The 26920-nt window shown below is 44.0% G+C and overlaps 1 protein-coding gene across 1 annotated transcript in view; it reads left to right on the top strand.

Annotated features, from left to right (window-relative positions):
* Positions 1–4796, top strand: part of dlgap2a (discs, large (Drosophila) homolog-associated protein 2a) — a 73442-nt gene extending 68646 nt beyond the window's left edge. The window contains exons 9-10 of the mRNA XM_056295676.1: positions 3260–3412; positions 4590–4796. Coding sequence (XP_056151651.1) covers positions 3260–3412; positions 4590–4796 — 360 coding nt within the window. The remainder of the gene's footprint in view (positions 1–3259; positions 3413–4589) is intronic.
* The last annotated feature ends 22124 nt before the right edge of the window (positions 4797–26920 follow it).

Genomic DNA, 26920 nt, shown 5'->3' on the forward strand with positions numbered 1-26920 from the left:
ATTGAAGGGGAATGAGAATTGAGCAGGGATTAGATACAGTAGAACTTGCTTTTTATACCCCACCCCACATAAGGAGAAAGTATTATGTAAGTTTACTTAAGAACTTTATTTCCAAAAGCTCCCCGATAGTTCGGCACACAACAAAGGCACCTTACATAATAACCCCTTCATAGTATGGATTTTGCAAGGTTCGAGGCATCCGTGCCTGCAAATAAGAAGCTTTAAGAGATGTCTAATTATGTTTTATCAGGCTGTCTGCATCCTTCTACCTCATGGATCAACTTCCACAAAGCTGGTCTAAAGCATGCTTTCAGAGACAAACAGTGTGTGTGGAGGCACAACTCTGGGAGGAGCTTGGCCTCCAGGATTAAAAACACACACTGACATCCCGAGGGGCTTAAAACTCACTGACTCCTCTAAATTCTGCTGGCTTGGGCCTTTGAAGCCTTAAGAAGTATAAGACAGTTTGAAGAACATCAACGAGAAGTTCAGGGGTCAGGATAAAGCCGACGAATTCCTGAGGCATCGCCTTAGACATAAGATACAGCCAGCTGACATTACATGATAGTGGGAGCGCCGTTATTCTGCAGACCCAGTCTAACTGGGACAGTTTGGATATACGGCTGTGCGGACTCAGACATGAAGTGAGCCGAGTTGAAGTGTTCTGCGATCGAGCCTTTTGTTCACTTTGTATGATTTATCCACCACTTCTCGTCCAAGCTGGATTTTTAGAGCACCTAATTTTCCCCAATTACACGTATTAGGCCAGGTTTCTACCGAGGAAGACCTGATTGACAAAATAGACCTCACTGAAAGGAAACTCGAATGAAACGGTTATATCATAGAATCGGTTATATCATATTTGACAGCCATAGAAACTGTGGCTGTCTAAGACTATCATATAACTTTAAAAAAAAAGAACATTTATCGTGAATCAGGTCTTGCATAAGTTTTTATACAAACAATGGTGTAAGAATAAGTAATATTCCTAACTGGCCTCATGTCAGTTCTTGATATGTGCCGCAAATCCAGCACAAAAACAGCCACAAGACAAAACTATTTTCGATCTTCTGCCATTCACATATCGAGAGACACATTTGTCATGCAAGAATTATGTAAAATGTTTCATAGCAACATAGAAAGCTGTACCTAGTTTACTTTGCATTATTATGCAACCAATCTGTTCACCACAAAAAACTGACACCTTGTCCAACTCACAAACTGCTGCAGATTCATGGTGATGAACATAGAGTAATTTACACCTTACCACCGTCTTGTCGTCTATAGCTAATAAAACTCGTTTGAAAATCTACCCAAATCATTTTGATGGCGCTTATGATAAAAACCAGCTATATTTCATTGATACAAACCCACTTTTATCCCCCCACCCCCCAGCAGGGTAATATTTCTTTGACAGATCCCTATCCTTTACTTTAAGGTACTGTGTCGTTATTTGCCACAGGTTCTCGGCTCAAGAGCATTTTTAATCCGAGTATATTAACACCGCTCCAAAACATGGACTCTTAACAAACTTCATTTTTAAAGCTCAATGGCGCAAATCAGGACTATGCAGCCTCGGTGTTTTTTGTACAAAACTCAAACCAGCTGGCCTATCCAGCCATTGTCTTCGGTATTACAACAGAGGTGGTCGTGATATAAATTGGCGTTTTAATAACGCAAGATAAAGATGCAGTCAGGGAAAACAATTTCTCTGTGTACTGGCAGCTTTGTAAAAACGTTGGCATTGATTGTGGAAGGAGATATTATTGGGACTTGATGCTTATGAACAACCGTGCAAGGAGCTCTGTTGTGCATTTTAGTGCACACTGCAGAGGTATCACTTGAAACAGCGAGTCCTTGTGCACAGCCATCTCTGCACTAACATCCCTTGTTCTGATCGGTGCCGTCTTCTGCCAGAGCACCTCTGTCTCAGTGTATTTGCCCTGACAGGCCTCGGGCCCAGGTGATGAATGAGCTGTGTGTATGTGAGTGGTGTATTCTGGCAGCTGGAGGAGTGATTGGGTGTGATGGTAGCCTGGGTCCTTCTCCTCAGTGTGGGACATGGAGGATCTCATCAGGGCCCCTTCATCAGGACTTAGCTAGCTGCTACACTTCATTCTCTGGAAACATGATAATCCTCTTTCTGCAACCAATAGATAGTTTGTTGCTTATTGCCACAGCCAAATATAAGGCATGGTTGAATCGGATGAGTCAATGATACACTGGCACACAAGCCTAAAAACCCATGCCAATACCCAATTTGATTTCTGTATATATTACTTTGCACCGAAGGTATTCCAAACATTTATAAATTGTCAAAACCTTGTTAACTATTTGCAGCAATGAAACGTATAATCGGCAACGTGCCATTTTCAATAAACCTTTAATCTCCAGGAGAAACACACAGCAGAATAAGTATTCTGCTGTGTTTTGGCTGCAGGTGCTGTACCTCCTCTGACAGCATCAGTAGCTGAAACTCTGTCTGAAATCACAGAAAGCATTATTACGACTATGTATCCCTTCACCTTTTGGTGTCTGGATGTTACAGAACCATAATTCCCCTACAAACCAATGTTTCTGCTTCATAGGACATTGTATGCAAACTTTATGATTCTGCCAGCTGGTACTTGAAGCCCATAAAGGGGCTAGAGTCCCTTAGGCAAAGCCAAAAGCTGCAACAAACAGCAAATTTAAACATATTCCCATATCATAGATTTTATTGTGTAATATATATTACTCCCCAACTCTGAAGTGCACCTCAAGCAAATTCTGGTAACCCATCATAGCTCACATTGATCATTAAAATGAACTCCCGGGCATTATGAAGATTTCCACAAACCTCAGCTGGTCAGGTTTGGGGAACAATGAAGCACGCCTTGATTTCATTATCCTTTCACTTCAGCAACTCTTCACATAGGGAGGTGGGTAGGACCGAACAAAACGAAGCGGTTTATTATTTCAGATGTCATGTAGGGGAGCATGAAGGGATAGGACCCCACTGCAAATTGTTATTGTTCCTTTGAATTGAAAGCCTACGGAGGCTCCAGCTGTTGTACGGGGCCTTTTAGGAGTTCTGATGAGGACACCTAGTGGACTCAGACTGAGATGCAATAAGCAGTGTTAGGTCATAAATCTTCTTCAAGTGTAGGCCGTGTACATACATAGTGTGTGCATGTGTGCCTTGCGTACATAACATTGCTTGTTGCTGCGACACAGGCATTGGAAACAGCCTTCCTTTTTTTCACCGTGCGTCTCTCAGGACCCCAGCGCCATGCCACGGCCCACCTCTCAGGACCTGGCAGGTTTCTGGGACCTGCTGCAGCTCTCCATTGACGACGTCACCATGAAGTTTGACCAGCTGCAGCAGATCAAGAACAACAACTGGAGGCCAACAGATAGCCCAGAGAAGAAGGTGAGATGTCTGCTCGATAAACACTACCTTTTGTGAAAAGTCCCACACCAGTACACTGAAAGCACAATGCAACACAATCCTTTTGTGTTGGGAGAAAGTCTGTATCTTGACGAAAGCTGAAATGTGGTGAATAATTTCACCCTTTTCTCGTTCTTTAGGCTTCCTTGCAGCTGTTGTTACGTAATTAGCCAGACATTGAAATGTAGTGTGACCTGAGTTTAAGTTTTCAGGTCACATCAGCGACATTATAAAATGGCATTATATGAGCACTGTGCGTCTGAATATTTTTCAGAGACTTCACCTAACAGGTAACGAGGTATTACTGAGCTCCAAACTCACTGACCACTCTTTTTTTTAATACCTAGCAGCGAATATCCCAATATATTTGCATTAATTGCACTTCTTTTTTGGAGTTGAAACCCACTCACATCGACAAGATACATAACTACAACAAGACGTGTTCAGCAGAAAGTGTCATTTTAAGTGTGTCTGGGTTGTGTCGCGGTCTATGCCGTTGCCTACCAACACGGGGATCGCTGGTTCGACTCCCCGTGTTACCTCCGGCTTGGTCGGGCGTCCCTACAGACACAATTGGCCGTGTCTGCGGGTGGGAAGTTGGATGTATGTGTCCCGGTCACTGCACTAGCGCCTCCTCTGGTCGGTCGGGGTGCTGTTCAGGGGGGAGGGGGAACTGGGGGGAAATAGCGTGATCCTCCCACACACCTCCCAAACTCCTCACTGTCAGGTGAAAAGAAGCAGCTGGCGTCTCCACATGTAACAGAGGAGGCATGTGGTAGTCTGCAGCCCTCCCCTGATCGGCAGAGGGGGTGGAGCAGCGACCGGGACAGCTTGGGAGAGTGGGGTAATTGGCCGGATACAATTGGGGAGAAAAAGGGGCACAAAAAAAAAACAAAAATAGGTAGTGAGGTATTACCGAGCTCCAATCTCACTGGTCACCTTTTTTTTTTTTAATACCGAGCAATGAATATTCCAATATATTTGCATTAATTGCACTTCTTTTTTAGTTGCGACCCACTCACTTCTCTAAGATTAGCATCCACGAGATACACAACTTCAACAAGACGTGTTCGGCAGCAAGTGTCATTTTAAGTCTCCAATGTGTTCTCTAATGAGGACCAGCGTTTGATAACCACCTCTCCCTCCATCCCTACCAAAGCCACCAGCTCCCGTACCAAAGAAGACAGTGAGACAGAAGAGCGCAGTGACGCGGGAGAAGTCTCTGGACCTCCCGGACAGACACCGGCAGGAGGCCCGGCGGCGGCTAATGGCGGCCAAGCGGGCAGCCTCCTTCCGGCAAAACTCGGCCTCGGAGCGAGCGGACAGCATCGAAATCTACATCCCAGAGGCGCAGACTAGACTTTGAGATGACGGGGTCCACGGGCAAACACGTCTCCCTGTTCTCGTGTTCAGACAACTTTAACTAGCCTTTTTCTAAACTACTAGTACTCTCTCTACTCTTCCTCTACTCATCTATCGTCTAATCTCAATAGCCATCCCCAATGTCCATCACCAACAACTGTTTTGGTCTGTAGGATGCACCAAGCCTTTTCTCTTAATGCCAGAATTAGTACTAGCGAAATATTATCACTGACGTGTGTTGGTTGGCCTTTTCCTTGGTTTGCTGGTATTAATAAGAACCAACCTAACAGCATTTATCCAAAATCCCAGGAAGGGATGTCTGTAGATATTCAGCATTTGCAAAGTGCCATTTTAAAAAGTGCAGCTTTGAAAACCTACCAGCAACCAGGTCTTTGAGCTAAAAACAAAAAAAAAACAGTAAGAATAAATGAGGAAATATATTTAGTTTGGGTTGTTCAAATACTTTTTGAAAGTTGATAAATCCGATTGTATTTTTCATTGGTTTAAGATAATTTATTCGACTGAGACTCTCTTTCACTGTTTTCGTTCCTCAGTCTGTCTGTGGAGAAATGCGTCAACCCTAAAAATCTAGAAATTGTTGAATTTTCAAAAACTTTGAAAAGTGCCAATGCTTGAAATACCTCAGCTATGTGCGCGTGGCACAGTTCACCTATTTATGGTCATTCAGGCTTCCCCTATAAGCTCTGGACTGGTCAGTGTTGGAAAATGCAGCTTTCTTCCCCTCAGTCAGTTCATTGTGAAACATTCTCAATGTCTAGATTTGTCGGAAAAAGAAAAAAAAAATCAGGATGAGATCCGTCAACTTAGTTACCCGAACATTTCTGACAACTTTCCCACGTCTCCCTACCCTTGTTGGCATTTTTCAAATATTGACATTTACTTGAAGCAGAATAACATGCAAATCTTGTGCCAATATTTTTATCATATCACCGCGGTAGAAACAAACATGTTTAGGAAGGTTTATGTAACTCCTTAGATCAACTATGTGTAGAGAAATGCACTTACGCACTTCTTATAATTCTCTCTATTTCCAAGGGAAATGCACATATACCCAAGTTCACAACAGTACTGTTGTATTTTTGAATTGTGAGCGGGAAGAGTATTCATTATGTGTATTGCCCATGTTCTGCACTTGCCTTCCCTCCTCTTTAGTTTTGACAAATCCGGGCTTGTTGCATATATAGATAGGGTGACTACGTGTCACAGGAACCATGTAACTACATCTAATATACTTCTCTCAGGCTCTTTCAAGTAGTGCCCTTAGCTACAGTCAACGAGGAACGGTAGACAACGCCAACTTACATGAGCAAAACTGGACTCGCACCTTAGTTTCACTAATCACAAGAAATGATTTGAGATTTTCATATTTCCTGAACAATTTTTCCTTCGCTGAAATTCCAGGCGGTATAAGAAACGCATATATAATATGGACGAGGCGAGGAGATGCTGAAATAAAAACCGGGGCGTAAGCGTTGTGGAGGCGAGCGGCAGATCTCCAGGACTCCTTACAGAAACTGAAGCCTTTTCAAAGTCCCCCACTCATAAGAGAGGGTACGTGAGAAACAGTAGATTTAACCATACTTGATATATACTGTATGTGCTTGACTCTAGGTGTGTGTGTATGTGTTGGGGGGGGGGGGTGCGTCTGAATATTTTGGACGTCTTCGTGCACATGCCATCTTGCTTGTCTGTGTGTCCGCCAGCTTTCTCCCTGACACGAAGCGATTAGCTTAGCGACTACAGTTTGCCTTCGATTTCCATGGCAATGCCGGGATGCGCTCTGGAGGCGGCCCGGTGTGAGTCTGTGGGAAGAGAGGGACGAGTTGTTGCCAGACACCAGATAGAAGTCTCCAATGGGCAGCATTGAATTTGTTCACGGGGACAAAGTCTTGACCTGAATTTCTTAACTATCGCCAGAACATTTGTGTTACACCGAGCAAAAGCTGAAATTCAAGAGAGTCGGCGTTACTTTTTTTTGGGGGGTTTCATTCAAATCACCGACCACAAAAGTAGCTTTTCCACCCACGGACTTTGAGAATTTCTGTCAGTGAAATTTTTGGATAATCAACTAAGTAAATGGTGCTGCTTTTTATTCAATCAATTACAGTACAAGGCAAACAATCAATGCAAGACAATGCACTGTCAGCTGACCGATGCACCACATGGCAATCTGTTTTATGACGGAGGGTTTCTGGTTGGTTCATTTTGCTCGTGTGCTCGACTTCGTGTTGGACAAGACCAGGGATTTCTATCATGTGACGGTGACAATTAGGAGCATTTAAACAGAGAGAGGCAATGGAAATATATATACTGTGTGTGTGTGTGTGTGTGTGTGTGTGTGTGTGTGTGTGTGTGTGTGTGTGTGTGTGTGTTCTTGTGACAACGCTGACAGAGGCTGCACGAGCAGAAACAAAAAGGTGCACCCTTGTCAGAAAGGTACAGCTCTAGTGACAAAAGGATATAATGGTGTGCTTATTTTCTGACAGTGCGTGTTGTTCAGGTCAGCTTGTCTTTGTGTCCGCTCACATCTCCACCCCCACCACACACACACACACACACACACACACACACACACACACACTCAGCGTGTCACACTCCCGGGAAATGAGTTGTTTTGAAAGCCGTACTCCAGCCTAGGTGAGCCATAAACTCTCAGCATTTCCAAGGGCATTTCAGTGGACCCTTTGTTTTGTTTTTCTCATTTTACAGTCCAAAACATTTCAGAAATAATTTTGTTTTACTCGCTTTCTATACGCGCTCCCAATTTAGTTTCAATCTCTAAATGTCATTGTTGCCCACACGTCCTTACAAAGCTCATCTCATACACAGGTTTTTTCCCCTCCGGTGATCTGTACATAAATACATTAAGGTAATATGCTGGTTGGTAGTCTTATCTGGCACATGCTCAGAAGATGTATTTCAGGGGCACCCGGGTAGCGTAGCGGTCTATTCCGTTGCCTACCAACACGGGGGTCGGCGGTTCGAATCCCTGTGTTGCCTCCAGCTTGGTCGGGCGTCTCTGCAGACACAATCGGCCATGTCTGTGGGTAGGAAGTCGGATTTGGGTATTTGTCCTGGTCGCTGCACTAGCGCCTCCTCTGGTCGGTCAGGGTACCCCCCCCCCGGATCGGCAGAGAGGGGGCAGAGCAGCGACCGGGGGGACGGCTCAAAAAGAGCGGGGCAATTGGCCAGACACAATTGGGGTGAAAACGGGGGGGAAAGAAGAAAATGTATCTCACTATTTCCTGTACAACAAAATGCCGTGTAACCACGGCGGAAGTCACTTTCCCTGCAATTACAGCGAAGGAGGATTTTAACCAACGCAGGACAATCACACACGAATCCAATCTCCCCTCTCCTTTCCGTCCTAGCGCCTTCTGTGGTATTTCACCCAACGCTCCCATCCTCCTCTAATAATCGGCATTTGCATTTTCTTCTTTTGTACACACATGCACCCTCACGGCACGCCTATCACCCTACCGCCATTCATGGGGGGGGGGGGGGCTTTGACAAAATGAAAGTGGGTTTATGGAGAGTGTCTGGGCCTGTGATGCCAGGCAGTTGGCAGAGTAGCGACTTTCTCCTGCTGTTCCTTCAGTGGCACACAGACAGGAGGGAGCCAGACCCAGCCCAACATATGCTGGCTTAGAGCGGATGAGAGCGCCGCTAAGAGCCCCAAACTGCCAGTGTTGTGTACTGTGTGTGTGTGTGTGTGTGTGTGTGTGTGTGTGCTGTTGTTTGAAGGCTGTTCTGTGTGGACCTCGAGTCCCTTTGTTGGTTTAGCGGTGGTGGTGGTGGCGATGGCGTAGGTTCAGTTTGCCTCTGAATAAGCAAAGCAGCTTATGTAAGATTTTTTTTTGGGTGGGGGGGCCCTTGGTGAAATTAAAAAAAAAAAATACAGGCTGCAATGCCCCTCAAAGCTTCTGTTGATAAATGTACGGCTGACTATTGGTCTGTAGCACCCAGGAACCAGCACAACTTTTCGTTTGTCCTGCCGAACCACCTCTGCCGGCCCGGCTTGGTTGGCAGATGCCACTGAAATTGGCAGAGGCGTATCCCTCGTATGCAAATCGATCAGGACGGCGAAAAACAACTAGATGTGAAGTTTGTGCATGTGTTTCTATGGAAGCCTATTTCTGCCACGTTAATGAAAAAAAATTTGCTTAATTGCAACTTCATTTCTCGCAATTCGCGAGAAATAAAGTTGCAGTTAAGCAAACTTCGGGCGGAAATGGGCTTCCATACACTCATCATCAATCATCATTGTTGTCGAACCCTTTTCCTACTCGGGAGTATGAACACGTTAAATAGATAAAAAGCAGTCAGTGCCAGAGATGATACGTGAGTGCAGACTGTTAAAAAAAACAATTTGTGCAAAGGAAACACGACATTTTAAGAGATTCACACCAGTAAAGAGCCACTGTATGCATTTTAAATAAATCCTAGCTCTATATAACCGAAATAGCATTCATTTTGCAGAAGCGCGATTATTGAGTAAGTCTGACAGAATCTCAGTGCCCTTTTCCCCAAATTGTAAAACTACAGCAAAAATGTTCAGGTTGTCCCTCAGTGAGTTTAATGCCCTGCTTCAAGTGCGTAGTTACAGTTTTACCCATCAGATGAACCCGATTCCCTGCTGTGCCGTCCATACCCCTTTCATTGCCATCTACAGTACAGACTGCTTTCCGTTTAGTCGACTCCCCTCTTCTTCAACCAGTATTTTGCATTTTTGCTAGGACACTCTGAACCGGGCTGCTGCAAAGCTACCTTACATGCTATGGAAAAGGCTGAGTCAATGGGCTGTTCGTGATAGACTACTCTGTTGGAGATGCATTTATGTGGTGTAGATGTGACTCTTTTATTGGCGGAGAAGGAAGGGCAGCAGGTATTTGGGTTGTTTTGGGGGGGGGTTATGTTGTCACTACAGCTATATGGTTTGTCACATAGTGAAACCTTAATGACGCTTTAATGGGAGTGCATTGATATCTCATGAGGGCAGCAAGGAACATCAAGTGCCATCTTTTGGATTTGGCTGTCATATTGTAAAGCGGCTACCTTTCAGTGGTTTTATGTAATCGGACCATTTCTACAACTCCCTGCCTTCACGCTTCCCCCCCGTCATGTATTTGCACCATCAGAAAGAAAGTATCTCGACATCCGTGGCCTCACTTCCAGTACGTCGGTCTGCTTTTTAAATCCTAGAATCCATGATGTGAAATGCTTCAAGGGAACTTTTTCATAGCCGTACAGTGGAGAGAGCATCACTGAGATAGACGGAAAAAAAAAACATAGAAACTGAATGAGCAGAACGGATATTTTAACTGTTCGCCGTAGTCATTTGAGTAATTCAAAAGAAAATGGCGATTGTTAGTTGTCATGGTGACAACACGTAAGTGGGGCTGTAAATGTACTATACTGCTCATTTGGTTGTTACTGCAAAGCCTCACCTGAAAAAAAAAAAAAGGAAAAAAAAGGTGCGACTTGCCACAAGTCGGTTTGTATGGAAGTTGGGTCACGGTCCTGCAGTTCTTTGCAATGGCAGCGGTTCAGATAAGAATAACCACCGCTCTGACCATCCTGCTATGCTGATTTGAATGGGGTTGTCCGTTCTACTCTCATTCAGTTTCTATGGATAAAACACTTCCTTGGACTTGGAATGTGAAACAACTCTATAATTACTAGACAAATTTAAAGAAAAAAAGGGTAGACGTTTAGCTAAAACTATTTTCATCTCTTGTATATCATATCTATAGTGAGGATGAATATAATGCCAAATATTCATTATTTGTAAAGAAATATATATATATAGATATATAAATATATAATATATGCTTCATTGAAACAACTATTTTCTGCTCATTTTCATGCTTTGCCATTTAATTTTGTTTTCTTAAGGTTATGTTAAAAACTTATGAAGGCATGCAAATACTGATTCTGAATGTAGGCCCATAATTTGTTCATTTTTAGCTTTTGTTTCAAGTTATGACACTGATGTATATTTCAGACTGATTTATTTAAGGAAATCACAGATGCATCTCTCAATATGTCTTTTTTTTTTCAATGCTCCTAAAAACATTAGCATTTTTCGGAGGTTTATTTGGGCAGTTTTAAATAACATCTATTTCCCTCCTGTGTTTTCCAAGCAAACTATTGAAAGATTTTGTCTCTTTGAGTAGTTTGGTCATTGCTGAGGTCATCCGGTGTAAATATCTGCAATTAAATTTTTGAAGAAAAAGTTTGGAAAAGTTTGTGTGTGTGGTGTATATTTTGTTAATTTCACACCTCAAAATGTACTATTGTTCGCCTCTTGTTTAAAGTGCCAACAAATTATAATACAAATCTATACAAACATATGAACGAGTAATAAAGACATACCGTATTTCCAGGACTATAAGTCGTTTTTCTTTACTTGTCTGGCTGGACCTGAGACTTAATATTCCAAAGCGATTTTATACAATGTAATTTTGCCGGGCTAATCAACTGCATTTCAACTAAAGCCACTAGATGGCACTGTTTAATCTTGTGACTCAGTTGAAAATACTGTACCGCCATATGAATGCGACTTATACACCGCTTCATAGTCCAGTGCGACTTGTCCGGGAAATACGGTAGTGTGTTCAGTCTTATGATAAGAGGAGACACTGTAAAGCAATAGTCTGTATGTAATTGTTTGGCTGTAGGTAAATAGAAATATAAAGACTAGGATTTAAGGATGATGCCAGAATAGTTATTAACACTTATTTGGGCAAAAGAGAAATTTTAAGATGTGGATTTGTGGTCAAATTGAGTGTGACAAAGATTTAACTTGTACTGAGCGTGCAGAGGAACTGATAGCTCAAGGAAGCTATATTTACAGAAGTACGTGAATGACACTTGCTAAATTTGGATTTAAATAGAGATCTCATCAAACAACAAAAAAAAAATCCCTGGACGAAAAAAATCCCCAGACTTCACCTTACTCATAACTGAAGTTATGAACTGTTTTCATTACTAAAACAGTTGTCCAAGAATAGGAACCACCTTGTGCTTGTCACAAACAGCGGAGTATCCCTTGCAACACAGTACGCTATGTACTCAAAGGCCCGAGAGATAATAATATACAGCTAGTAGTAAATGGCAAACATTTTCACTGTTTACACTCAATGCCTTTTCCTCTGTATATATATATATTGCTTTCAGTTGAAAAGGACAACCAGGCAAAGCTTCAGGGTTAATTTTGACTCTTCTGTCAAAGAACATGTCATATTTACACTTCACCATTCGTGTCCAACTGACTCGGGCAGTTTGCAGGTGACATCACATTTAGGCCTAGTCCTATATGAATACCACCTGGAATAAATTTGGTTTTTTTGTTGTTGTTTTTTTCCATCCATCACAATGAATCACTGCTGTTACCGCTGATAGAAAAAATTGAACTCCATCTCTGCCAATTCTGTTTCTCTGTGATTCATACTTCCTACATCTGATGCACTGTAATGAATACAGTATGAGACAACAGCATATCTATTTTCATGTTTCATTCTAGCTCTGTGGTTCTTACACAATGATGCTGGGGTTATGCTGTATTTTGACAACAAAAGACACAAATGTAGGACTGGTCACAGTATTAAGGCTACGAGCTACCAACAAACAGGTGAGTATGAAAGGTTTTTAGTGAACAGGATTTTACATGTTCACTGGGGGAGGTTGGCAACCATCTCTTTTGTACCAAATAGTAATTGTATTCAATCATTTGCCAGGTGGAATCCAAGTTAAGCATTTTAACTTGATGGAATAAGAGAGTTCGCTCAATAAAAGTAAAGCAAAACGCCAAAAAATAAATCATAAGTAACATGCATTTAACAATGAGGTGTCAGTAGATGAGGCCCGAACCTGCTGCTGACTGCATGGATCTCAAAGTCTGGCTGTGGAGGCCCATCAGACACCTGAGGCCAGTCTGCCATCCATCATTCAACTCCTTATAGAAAAAAATACATAGTAAAGGGAAGACGTTGCAGCAGTAGTCTCCGAGACAACTTCGACGACATTCCCACACATCCCAGCAAGCTGCTGATCACATTCTGCTTGAACATATATCCACACATGCACGTCAGTTAACTGAAAATCTGAGGATGACAAAAAAAAGTAGTCTGAGTTTGTCTTGATGCATGCTCAGTAATATATAGGCAGTACAGTGACATAACAACTGAAAGGGATCAGTTTCATATGCAAACTGCCGTGAGCATTAACTAGAATTTCAATGAATGGGGAGTCAAAGAGCTCATCTACGTGACAAGAGAACGACCATCCCTGAACTGAGGGGGGGGGGGGGCCTAACAGTACATCCGTCGCCATCTTACAATGCTGTGATTGCAAACATTCCCCGATCCTCTGTGAACAGTACACATGGCCACTGTAACTCTAGTTAATGGTCACGGTAATCTGCATATGAAACCGATCGTTGTTTTCAGTCATTATGCCACTGTATTGTTAATAAGGGTGGGGATACACAGTCTGAGTTTCAGGACTATGACTAAGACAAAAAGTCTTTCTGCATGCTCAGTCAGTAACCCAGGTAAGAAAATCAAATATATATATAAAGTTGAATCAGTTCATCTGGACACATCGTTTATTGAGAGAAACGTTTCATCGCTCATCAAAGTGACCTCTTCAGTCTGAAGAGACTGCAATGTCTCCGAACAGAACCCTAATGGGGGACTTAAATGTTCATTTTGATAACACTGACAATATGTTCACTAAAGTTTTTAAAGCAATGTTAGACTGCTTTGATCTAACACAATATGTCAAACTTTACAACCCACACCAAGGGGCATATCCTTGACTTAATTCGCTGTTCCAGCATCGCACCATATAACGTCACCTCTGCTGAACTACCCATCTCTGACCATAAAGTTGTTATTCAACACCAACCTACATCTCAGTAAATCAAGGGTGCGTCGTACCATATTACACCACAACATTAGATATGTTAATCCAGATGATCTCAGCAGTTTAATTACCTCGAACCCCATTCCTGCCCCCACCTCCTCACTCCCTGATCTTATGGACTACTACAATAATATTTTATCTTCTGCACTTGATACTTTAGCCCCCCAGAAAACGTGGGTTGTCTCATTTGGCCATGCTTCTCCCTGGTACACACCTGAATCACGTCAGCTCAAGGCTATAGATCGCTGCCTTGAGAGGCTTTGCACCAAGACTTACTGTTCACAAACAAATGCATTCGGATCATATATTACAAAAATGCTCCATCAGCTAAAACATCCTATTATGCAAATATCATCAGTACAGTTAAAAGGTTACTAAATCCACCTGAAACCAATATGAACAGTAACCTTCTAATGAATAATGCTCTGATTTTTTTAAGTTTTTCCAACTCCAAAATTAATACCATTCATGAGCGGCTAGCCTCTGCTAACATCATGCTGACTGACTTAACATCAGTCTCCAGCCCCCCTCCACGGCCAATGCATGCAGGTTGGACACCTAGGTCACACCAAAGAACTGTATCTGGACTGCCAACTCGATGGCTGATCCTGCTGGGCCCTGGTCAACACGGGATCTACCATTTCCCTGGTGCGACCTGGCATCCTATTGGGCACCACCACCTCACACTCGGTGGCATGGTCACCAACCAACACCCAGCTGATGACAGTGACAGGAGAAAAGGCTGGCATGAGAGGGAAGAAGTCACTGCAAGTTTGAGCTGGAGACCAGGAGCTGGCGAACGAGTTCGGGAAGAAGTCACTGCAAGTTTGAGCTGGAGACCAGGAGCTGGCGAACGAGTTCGGGAAGAAGTCACTGCAAGTTTGAGCTGGAGACCAGGAGCTGGCGAACGAGTTCTGGCTCGCCAACATCCAAGACCTGTGCATCTTCAGCCTGGACCTGCTGACCCACTGGGGAGCCCGTGTTAACATGTCAGAGGCAACCATTACCCTCAGCACGAAGACTGTGGTGCTCCTGTCCGGCCGGGGGAGGAGCAGGCTCAGGGACCGATGAGCCAGTTGCCGAGCAGCCGCCACTCAGCAGGCACAGAGCTCCGGTGTGGCATTGGAGTACCATTACTGCCAGCGGCAAGAGGTATGGGGCCAGATGACGCTGACGGTGGCGGTCATCCAGACCGCCAGCAACGAGGAGAAGTGGCTACCGTTGACCACGCAGCAACTGAAGCAGCAGCAGGAGGCAGATATGGCCCTGGCACTGATGAAGGGCTGGTTGGAGATGAGACGGCGCCCTGAGTGGACAAAGGTATCAGCGCTGGGGCCCGAGGTTAAGGCCTACCACTCTCAATGGGGCAACTTTGAGCTCCACGATGGGTTGGTGTACCGGAGGTGGCAAGCTCCCGGACAAGGGAACGACCTCCTGCAGCTATTGGTGCTGTGTGCTCTGTCCCCAGGTTCTCCAGATGGTCCATGGCTCGGTGGGGACGGAGCCACGACCCTCCAATGCCAAGACCCTCCACCGCCTCAGGGGGCGGTTCTACTGGCCTGGCTGTCAATGAGATGTGGAGCTGCACGTGCACTGCTTTGACTCCTGCATCTGCCGGGCCTGGCCCGGCTCCAGAGTGTGGCAGAAGAGGGCCTATGACACACGGTGCCTTAGGCAGGCCTTTGTGCAAGGGGACAAGGTATGGGTGTATTGTCCCATTCACAAGAAGGGGATTTCCCAAAGCTTCACAGGCACTGGCAGGGGCCCGGAGAGGTCGCGGGCTGGCTGTCTGAGGTGATGTACCGGGTGCGCATGCCTGATCGGGGGCGCATGGTTTTGCTGAACCAGGACAGACTCTCCTCATACCCTGTCGCCTTGCTACGCCTATTGGTGGGGAGGAGGTCGACAGTAGCACCCCATTCACCGATCAGTGTGCCTCTCCCTCAGTTGCACTTCCTGTGAGCCCCAGGCGGCCCATTTGCCAGCGACTGCACCCTGGACATTTGAGGTACTATGTATTTGGCGATGGGGTCGTTGAAGATGACTGACCCCTCAGGTGGGGACTATGTAGGGACCGGGGGAGGCAGTCGCTCCGAATGGTGGCAGTTCTGTGCTGGGGGAGCAGCGTAAGGGCTGATAGGACCGTTAATATTTATGTTCAAATTGTGTTTTAGTGATTTGATCAGGTTTTGGTTATTGTTGTGTTTGAGGGTTCAACTCGGACTACGTAGATGACCATTTTACTGACTGACTAACTGAAGCACTGTGACTAAGACTAATAATGACCTTGTTGGGGGGGGCATTGTTCAACCATTTTGAGGGCAAATAAAAGCATTCCTTGGGTCGTGCGGTGTATGGGACACGGGAGCTGCCGTTAAAACGAGATCTCTGCCTCTTGCCTCCTTCCTTCATGCCAGCTCGCCACAGTATGTTTGTATTTGCATGTATGTGTGCATGAAAGAAAAAGAGAAAAGAAAGAAAAGTGGGGACAGATGGACAGAGAGAGCGAGAGAAGAAGTGGGTAAAACAGCAGAGCAGACATCCCTGAAAAAATCCAATCACTCATATCTAACTTTTCTCACTTCTGTTTCATATTTGTTTTAAGAATTGTCTTCATCCATTCTTGGAAATTCAGTTTTTTCTAGAGTTGCTCTCATTGAAGAAATGTTAAAAATGTAAAATGTTCAAATCAACAGATAAAATCACAGGGGGTTGTTGTTCACTCAAACTTTGCACATATAAACTAATCAGACATTTGTTTCACAGATTATCTACTTTGAAGTGAATCAGTGCTGCACGATTTGGTGGAAAGGTCATATTGAGCTTATTGTAGACAATACTGCAATTTGCAATATAATAAACAAATTTATACATATACAAATAACACAAATTTGTTGTGTTGCTGTGACATGTAGCGACTTTCATTTTGCATGTTTTACACAGTACCTCTTTCTGCTCAATGCAGCTGAGCTTGAATCCAAAATATTGCCATATAACAGAGGTCGCGGGGGGGCGTTGCCACCTGTTCATCAGTGTTACCTGCTCGTTGTCATTGGTAGCCATTTTTCCCTTCTTTCTAGTCTGCACACAGCACACCGGATAGTCATGTGACCGCAGACTGCATGCGCTTCACTCCCTAAACAGAGACTGATTGGTCATCTCTTAATTACGGGCATTGATATGCAGACTGCACACAAACAGACGTTCACACGCACACATTTTATCATTTAATCGCAGCCTTTTGCGGTTATATAATTGTACAGGCTGACATCGTGATTGCGATTAATCGTGCAGCACTAAAGTGAATGGCCCCCTTATCCTGACCCTCTTATCCTACAGCCCCATACTTACACACAGTAAATTGCCCTTGTTGGATTAAAGAAGTTGCACAGGTAGCCCAGTTATTTGGCATTGTGGACAACCTACACTCCACATTTACCTTTCATTCCCCACAACAATACTTGAGTATGAAAGCAAAAACCATGTAATGATTAAGTTATCAATAGGATACAACTCTTCATCTCCTGATAAATTGTAGATGTGTATGATGTTGATAACAATGTTAGTAACTTGTGACAATTATTGTTTTTGTACAAGACTTTTTTCAATCTGTTTACACTGTGTTTTGCTGTTACTTCGGCTAGTAGCATCTATATGATTTGATTTTGAAAAGTGCTCCACCAATAACATCAGTTATTGCTAAGAACATTATTGCTGTTGCCTCTGGTGTTATATTTATTGTTGCATTTGCCAGTGGGGGCTTTTTGTTGCTGTTGCGGTTTGTCACAATGCGGAGGTCAGGAAGCTGGTGTCTCAGAGTTTATTAAATCGAGTTTTGAATACAAATGGGAGCCTTCGGGTAACACACACTGGCCCACTGGACAGATCACATCTGTAGCACATCTGTATGTAGCAGGTTTCCCCACATAGTTTCTCAGTTGGTGTACAGGAAGCTATCAACATCCATCCATTATCCAAGCCTCTTATCCCAATTGGGGCCGCGGGATGCTGGATATCAACATGGATTATGGATATCGCCCACCAGCCAAAGGGACTACTGTTTTATGGAGCTTGAAGCTAGCATGTCATTTTGCTTTTGTGGTCTTAAAGCTGAAATCCGGGATTTTTCTCCTTCCATTTTTCCATTGTCCATTTTTCTCTATCTATCAATAAATAAATAAATATTTACTTTGTCCATCTGGACCATGGAGTCAGGTGAGACAATACTGACTGCCATCTTTATTATGATTGGAGATACACTCCATAATATACCACTGTTGAAATGTTTGACCGGGTAGGACAAACCGGAGCAGCAACAAAAATATTTCTGTTCAATACAGTTTGATGTCCTTTCTAATACATTGTAGGCTGTCTGCGTTAGTTCTGGTCCATAGATCCCATTTTTATGGCGGGGGGGGGGGCTGTTTTATTGCTAAGCTGATGGCACACAAGCAATAAGGAGTGCTACACCTTTTTTGTAGTTCTCACTGCCAGATGGAGGAACAAGACGGGGAAAATCACAGATTTCAGCTCTAAACCGCACTGCAAGCCTGCCTGTAAAGAAAAAAACAAGCATCTGTTGTGAGCTTCAACTTCTGTCCAGGGATCCACCTTCCTCAGTCAATGCAGCACTATCCAGTGATCCCTGCTTCACCCATCCAGCAACATAAAACATCAAGTAGAAACAGATGGGTACATCTATGTCCCCATCACCTGTGTCACCATCACCTGCATCCCCCTCCACCACATGGTTTCTGTGCCCTTCTCATAGAAATTAGGAGGGGAAATTACCATAACCCCTGCACCTCCATAGTGATATCTAACACCAAGGCGCAAGCTTTTCATTACCGGCACTTCAGGAGGACCCTAGAGAGCATAATGGCTCATCCTGTTCCTCTCTAGCAGGACTCCTTATCAATGACATATCTCTCTATGTGATGTTCTTGCAAGCACAGACAGGCCAGAAAGGCTGAACACTAGACCACGCAGGTGCACACCAAGAGCGCTGTGACTCCATTGCCACTCACTCCTTGACCACTTTGCAGTGAGTTTTACACTTGAAGCCAAGACTGACAGAAACAGAATGGCTCTCCTCTATTCAGGGTGCAGAGGCTCCAGGTTGGCATGTCTCCATGAAGGTATCACACGCTCTCCTCATTATCTGACTCCCTCACAATTTTACCAGCATGGTAATGGTAGAATCACGTCTCTGTCACTTTTGTCTGGTCTGGTATACTGAGCACAGAGGCACGCTGGACCAAGGGCAAAAATGTTTCCTATAAGTGAACCAATAAGTGAGCGTCTTGTATAGCTTGTTCTTGTGTCTTCTTAAATGGTGAGAAAATGCTCAAACTCCCATTTCCTCCTCTAACATGCTGTATATATCTGTATATGTAAATATGCTTCTTGCCTCCTATCTGCACAAAACAGGTACCCTAGATTCATATCTGTTTCTGCAGCATCATCTGGCTGCTGCCAAAGCATCCAAGCGGAACCGCCACCACTTCTTCAGTCAACCCCTCCAGCAATCTGAGAAAGGTTTGTTAGTTTTCATTGTGACACCAGTGCACTCACCGCCAGTCTGAGGGCCAAGCTCCTGGGCAGTATATATATATATATATATATGTGTGTGTGTGTGTGTGTGTGTGTGTATGTGTGTGTGTGTGTGTGTATTAAAGACAAGTGAGTCATTTATTTACAAATATTTTCTTTGCTTTTTTCTTTCTTACCATCCCACCCATACCCCAAACTGTCTGTACGAAGTAACTAAACTGCAAACATCCAAGAGTGTTAATGAGTGCATTTACAGATAATGACTAAAACTGTTGACAGGAATAAATTCAGCAAAGACACCATATTAATAAAGGAGTTGGTGTATAAAAGAGAAGAATTACTTAAATAAATATAAACATATACAATAAAATATAAAAGAATATATAAATAAATGAATATATAAATAAATACGGGTACATAAGTCACAATAATAAAATACATTTGCAGATTGACTATTTCTTAGTAACATTATGATTTTGTGTCCTATCAATCAAACAATGACACCAGCCCACGACCACCGCCTTTTCATAGCCCATGGGTTGGGGCATTAAATAGAGTAGGGGAAGAGGGTCGGTTTGATGTGAGGGTCTTTAACCTTTCAAAGTAATTTAACATAGGTATCCAAATTGAAGGGATTTTTTTTGGTTGACCCCCTACAGGAATATGTAATCTTTTCCAACCTAAGAAAAAGCATTAAATTACTAAGCCAAACCGACACTGTAGCAGATTTCCCCTCCCAACAGGATCCTCCTTCAGGCTACTAGGAAGGCAAAAGTGATGGCATCTTTTTTTCCAGCTGTCAGGGATAAGCCTATGTCATCCCCTTGGTACCCCAAAATGGCTGTTTCCCCCTAGGTTGTATGTCAACATCGAATGCCTCAGAGAGGGTTCCGAATACAGTAGACCAATAGCTTATTATTTTAGGACAAGACCAGAACATGTGAGACAGGTCAGCCTTTGTGGTGGGTAACAGTCAAATTTCTGATCCAAACATGAGTATATTTTTGAGAGTCTGGCCTAAGAGTAAAGGATATGGTAAAGAACTTTAAACCATATTAGGCTCAAACGAGCACATGATGATCATTAACTCTGTGTACAGCAGAGTGCCAGATGTTATCAGATATCCCAACACCTAGCTCTTCTGACCAGACAGCCCATATTTTTATCCAGTGTCACATTACTAAGGGGCATAATGATGTCACAGAGATAAGAAATGTGACCTTTTCGGCTAGGAAGAGATTGCAGACCACCATCTAACCCTGACTTTGTTGGTACACTTGGAGACGCAAGGCTCAGTTTTCGAACACTCACAAATAGCGAAATAGGCTTGACCGAGGCAATTTAAACTTTGTGGAGAGGGTACTAAATCTGCAAAGATTCCATCAATATATGGAACACACTGGACCAAGGGCGAAAATGAATTGAATTTTTGAAGGCTCGGCTCTCTCCAGTGTGAAAAGGTGGAGTCCCATTTTAGCGAGGAGGAATACAAATGGTTGTTACAGATTGGCCCTTGAATAGAAAAAGCTTTCATCGTGGACATTTTTTTCTAAATTGAGACCACATTTTAAGTGTTGAACATACTATGGGGCAACAGGTAAACTTTGGAGGGGGTCTTCTAGAATTTTCCGACTCCCCCGCAGAATCTGACTCCCCTTCGCACACACTTCACGCTACAAGCTAATCATGATCTCAGCTTTTCCTTCCGTTGTCAATTCAAGATTTTACGGTTTAAATATGTTTACTGGAAACCGTCTTATTATCTTCCGTTTACTGCAGGATTAATGAATAATGAAAGAAATTAAATCGGCAGGAAGATTATTTCGAGGGATTTAGTTTACGTAGTTTCATTCCACAAGTTTCCCGAAACGAAATTCCAGTCCCCTCTTAGGCTATATTAAACAATTCAAGGTATGACATAAACCAATAACTCTTTGCTGACATATCTGGACCTGTTTATCACTAGTTGCACCAGGGGAAAGATTTGGGGGGGGGTTTCATAATTTTATTAGGTTCATTTTTTGAATCTACCAAAATCTGAGTCCCCTCTTACAACACCAACAACTCAGCTTTGTATAGCGCCTTTCAAGGAACCCAAGTATGCTTTACACTAGATAAGAACTACTCTTATATTAGAAATGCAACATCTGGGGCATCCAGGTAGTGTGGCAGTCTATTTCATTGCCTACCAACACAGGGATTGCCGGTTCGAATCCCCATGTTACCTCCGGCTTGCTCGGGCGTCCCTACAGACACAATTGGCCATGTCTGTGGGTGGGAAGCCGGATGTGGGTACGTGGCCTGGTCGCTGCACTAGTGCCTCTCCTGGTCAGTCGGGGCACCTGTTCAGGGGGGAGGGGGAACTGCAGGGAATAGCGTGATCCTCCCACACGCTACGTCCCCCTGGCGAAATTCCTCACTGTCAGGTGAAAAGAAGCGGCTGGCGACTCCACATGTACTGGAGGAGGCATGTGGTAGTCTGCAGCCCTCCCCGGCTCAGCAGAGGGAGTAGAGCAGCGACCGGGACGGCTCCGAAGAGTAGGGTAATTGACCAAGTACAATTGGGAAGAAAAAAAGGGGGGGGGGGGGAATCCACACATAAACAAATAAATAAACAAGAAAATAAAAATGCAAGATGTGACACACACCATCATACTCACCATCATTGTCACTCTGCTGACAGTGAGTGTGTCTATGTTCCCTCAGCCCTATTTCACTGAACTTACCTAAACTTAACCTAACCTACCTTAACCTGACTTAACCTTAACCCAACGCTTACCTTAACCTAACCTTACCCGATAGCTCACCTATTTGATAGCTAATCCACAGCACTGAGGGAACGCAGGGCTGATCCCTGCTGACATATGTAGCGGACGGCGACTACGTCTACATGGAAGGGCTTCAAACACTTCTCTGGATGACTGGAGCTCAAACGGATCTAGGTCCCTGACCCCCAAACCAATTCGCCTCTGGCCTACACTAAGGGGTAAAATAGCTTGAGCTACAGGATGACTGTGTCACGGTAATGGCCTGAAATATGTAATACGAGAGCGAAAAGTGTGTTCAGGAATCAGGAACACTTAGTCATTTCACTTCATGTACTTGCATACATGAAATGAAACAAAATATCGTTTCCCTCAGCCCCCAGCAGTGCAACACAAAGACAAAAACACATATTCAAAAAGTACAAGAACACATATCCAAACTAGAACACATATAACCAAACTGATTGTATATTGTGTTGTATGATTATGTATGTATGTGTAACTTACCCCATATCTCCCCTCTCTGCTTTCCTGCATGCTGATTGGCTAAGGAATAGCTGACCAATATTTTGACCTTCCATCACACATAGTCATCAAGTTGTAAATATTGATGTTACGTTAACGAGAGTTCAGCCCATCATTATGCCCAAAATATCGATCCTTTAAATTACAAGCAAATAGTGCGTTATAAAACTCTCGGGGAGTATCCCCAGGGGATGATGGGGGGAGAAAAACGTTTTTCATAAACAAACCCACACCCACGACATTAAAGGTGAAAGCCATTTGAATAGTAGGCCTATATTTGGAGAAATTTATTAAATGCTGGTGTGCTTGTGCTTATCATTACAAATTGTAAGTTGATCAGTATTTAATTGCTATGAACTGTATGCAAATACTGAAATGTGTTTTTTCTGTGCTGAACGCTCGCGTATACAGCCTGAGAAGGCAGATATGCTCATTTTTCTAAACAAGAACTCTTTCTAATTTAAGGAGTTTAATACCTGGTAGTCCGGATCAGGGTGTGACTGTCTTTATTTCTTCATCTTCATGTATGAAGACAGTTGTTGTAAATGTAAATATAAGAATGAGACATTCACATCAATGATCCGTTCTTAAAACAGAATGGCTTGTATAAAGTTCTTTTTAAATAAAATTTTCTTCTGTGAAAGAAGCACGTGACATGTTTTGACCCCGCGCCTCAAAGAACTGGAATCGAGAATCGTTAAGAACGAGAATCGAAAAGCGGAATCAGAATCATCAAAATCCTAACACTTGAGGGCGGTCTGAGAGGACGCAGAAGCGGGGCAGGCTAAGCTAACTGCTAGCCCATGCAGACCGGCAGTTCTGACAGCCATCCTGGCGTTTGCTCTCTTGGACAGTGAATTTGAGTGTGTCCGTTTGGGGAACCTCAGAATTGCATCTCTGCTCTTCGCAGATGATGTGGTTTTGTTGGCTTCATCAGAACGCGACCTCCAGTGTGCACTGTGGCGGTTTCCAGCTGAGTGTGAACTGGCTGGGATGAGAGTCAGCACCTCGAAGTCTGAGGCCATGGTTCTCTACCGGAAAATGGTGGATTGCTCCCTCCGGGTTGAGGATGAGTTGTTGCCTCAAGTGAAGGAGTTCAAGTATCTTGGGGTCTTGTTCACGAGTGAGGGTAGGATGGAGCGGGAGATTGACAGGTGGATTGGTGCAGCATCAGCAGTAATGCGGATGTTGTACCGGACCATTTTGGTGAAGAGGGAGCTAAGCCGGAAGGCAAAGCTCTCAATTTACCAGTCAATCTTTGTTCCAACCTTCACCTATGGTCACGAGCTTTGGATAGTGACCGAAAGGGTGAGATCGTAGATACAAGCGGCTGAAATTAGTTTCCTCCATAGGGTGTCTGGGCTCAGCCTTAGAGATAGGGTGAGGAGCTCAGACATCCGGAGGGAGCTCGGAGTAGAGCCGCTGCTCCTTCGCATCAAAAGGAGCCAGCTGAGATGGTTCGGGCATCTGATTACGATGCCTCCTGGGCGCCTTCCTTTGGAGGTTTACCGGGCACGGCCAACTGGGAGGAGACCCTGGGGTAGACCCAGAACTCGCTGAAGGGACTACGTGTCCAATCTGGCCTGGGAACGCCTTGGTATCCCCCAGGAGGAGCTGGAGGGCGTTGCTGGGGAGAGGGACGTCTGGAGTGCCCAACTTAGCTTGCTGCCACTGCGACCCGACCCCGGAAAAGCGGCTGATGATGAATGAATGAATGAATGAATGAATATGTTGGATATATGTGTTTTTGTAGTTTTTTTTTTAGTTTGGATATGTGTTTTTGTCTTTGTGTTGCATTGCTGGGGGAAACAATATTTCGTTTCATTTCATGTGCGCAGGTGCATGGAATGAAAAGACAAATAAATGTTCCTGATTCCTGAGGACTTTGGGAACTAAAAAAAAAAGAAACTAATTTTCACAGATGGACAACTGTATTATATTTAGCACAAGGGCACACCAAAGGCCATCAAGACCACAGTAGTAAATGGACCATGCAAGCACTACAGGGGGCACATTGTGGCCAACAGAAGAACAGGGATGCCATTTCCACCAGGTTCTACTGGCCAGCAATGTCTAAGGACATCAACACATGGGTCAATATGCACTAAATATTTTCTTCAGTTCAAAGATATCTACCTATGACAGTATGTTTTGCAACTTGTATGAGTGGTGAGGAATGTGTATATGAGTTTGTGTATCTATGTTAAGTACAAACAAATGGCCATATCAGTCAGCTGGCCAGAGAGCAAGAGAATATTGCAGGTCTAATTTATATCCTCCTGAGCCCAGCCTGCTTGCACAAATATTGCCACAGTCTAGAGTCATACACTGCCTTGGGGTGATTTAATCCATTGTTTCCTTGTCTTGTGATTTGTGAGTGAAATGGCAGTACTTGGTCTATTGAACTATACAGACATGCCTGCTCAGCTGGACTGGTTATTCAGTCTTTGACCAACAGGTGTGTGATTATGGTCTGGTGGATTTGACATGCCAGCTTGCCTGAAAATTCAAAGTAATTATGGTCGAGTTTAATGGCTGGGATGGGTGGCGAGGGGTGGGCGTGGTATTTGTGGGAGGCGGGGGGGGGGGGGGGGGTTCTATGAGCTTCAGTGCCCAGGAGCGCCTTGGGATACTAATCTAGCCTTGTTAGAAGTCTCGGCTCCACCTATCAACCTCCTGGAACAAAGGGAAAAAACACAGCCAACAAGGAAGGACGAGATAAGGCCCACCCTGAGGCTATCACACATGAAAGACAAAACATGATTGCCATTTCTACAGCTTTAACAACACACAGACATGGGTTTCGGGGCAAGCACACTTCGCCCAGAAATTGCACCTCTCTAGTCTTTGAAATATATTATCCTTTTTAACAATCTGATACACTTTTTTTTCTGAATGCTCCGATGCAGTTAGGTGTCTCAGCGTGTTGCATGCCAGTCAAATGAAAATGAAAGAGGAGGTGGAGTTTACCCCAGTAGTGGTAGGTTTGGTTAATTGTCTTTCTCCCATTTCTAAGAGCTTCGCTGGAACAGATGACCCTGCCACACAGTAAAATACAGAGCAGCCAGTCTCTTAGGGAAGCAGGGATTCAGATTCATTGTACTTTCAAATTTATCTGTTCGAATGAAGCCTTGAGTCGTTTGTCTTAATTACTTAAATGTTTCTAAAAACGTTGTTGTCATCAATGGTAACTGAGTAATTAATAGTCGGGTCTAAGGGTTAAGAGTTAAGCATGCAATACTAGTCCTAACCTGGAGTGTGTAGAAAAGATGAAAAACTAGGGAAGAAACAGAAAGAAGGACTGGTTTCCAAAACTAGAGAACTCGTCGGGAGGTGGGCTAGCTTACCGAGGTAGCTGGCTAGCAGTTAGCAGGTCCCTCCGACAAGGCCTCGGCCATATGGGTCTCACTCCGTCTTGGTATGTTAGTTCAGTTTAGGTTTGACGGTCTTGAGCTGGAAAGCTGTGAACTTGTAGTGTCCTGAACAGCGTGTTCAAAATGGCACATCCTGAGGCGTGTGTATGCAAACTGCCGCCATTAACTAACTCCAGAGGACGCGCCGCACCCCCCAGTGACGTCCGCTTATAAACACTGCTGAACCACACCTCCAATCATTCCGCAATGAAAAGCAGTCCAAGTGTGTAAGAGAAGGAAGAAGGGAAATAGGTAAATATAACCCCCATCACATCCACAGTTTAGCTATTGAAAGAAGGTGAAACCATTTTTTTGTTCCTTTCTTTAAGGTAATGTAAACTACTAATAAGACACGTTAGTCCCTAGCTAACGGGTCTGACCCTTTAGCCGAGCGGTTAGTGATGTCGCCTTGAGGTGCAGTACACGCCGTACCGAATCCCGCACCGGGCAAGAAAATAACCGGTTGCAGTAACAACCATTTGAGCTGATTGGGATTGACCTGATAGGCAAGCTGGTGTTACCTGACAGCGGGAATCAGTATGTATTCCGTCATAACGAAGTCGCTACTGGCATATCCACTTAAGTCAAAAACAGCAAAAGAAGTTAATGGCTGTATAATTAAGTTTTTCTAACAATTTGAGGCCTCCAAAAGGATTCTGACAGAACAGGGGAAGGAGTTTGTGAATGAGGTAACTAAGTTACACTGAGCTACAATAACATAATTTGATGTTCTTTGCAAAGCTCCTAAATGATTAGCTTACTGTCTGTAGATTATTCTAAATGCGTGTTCATTACAGCAAATGCGCCGCTCTGATGGCCGAGCGGAATAAACCGCCGTTCTTGCAGTCCGCTCGTTATGTGGCTGGGAGGTTCGACTCGCCGTAACCGGTCACGGCCAGAGCGTCCACGGTGAAAGGCATTCA

This window comes from Lampris incognitus, chromosome 16 (assembly GCF_029633865.1).
Source record: "Lampris incognitus isolate fLamInc1 chromosome 16, fLamInc1.hap2, whole genome shotgun sequence".
Classification (NCBI taxonomy): domain Eukaryota; kingdom Metazoa; phylum Chordata; class Actinopteri; order Lampriformes; family Lampridae; genus Lampris; species Lampris incognitus.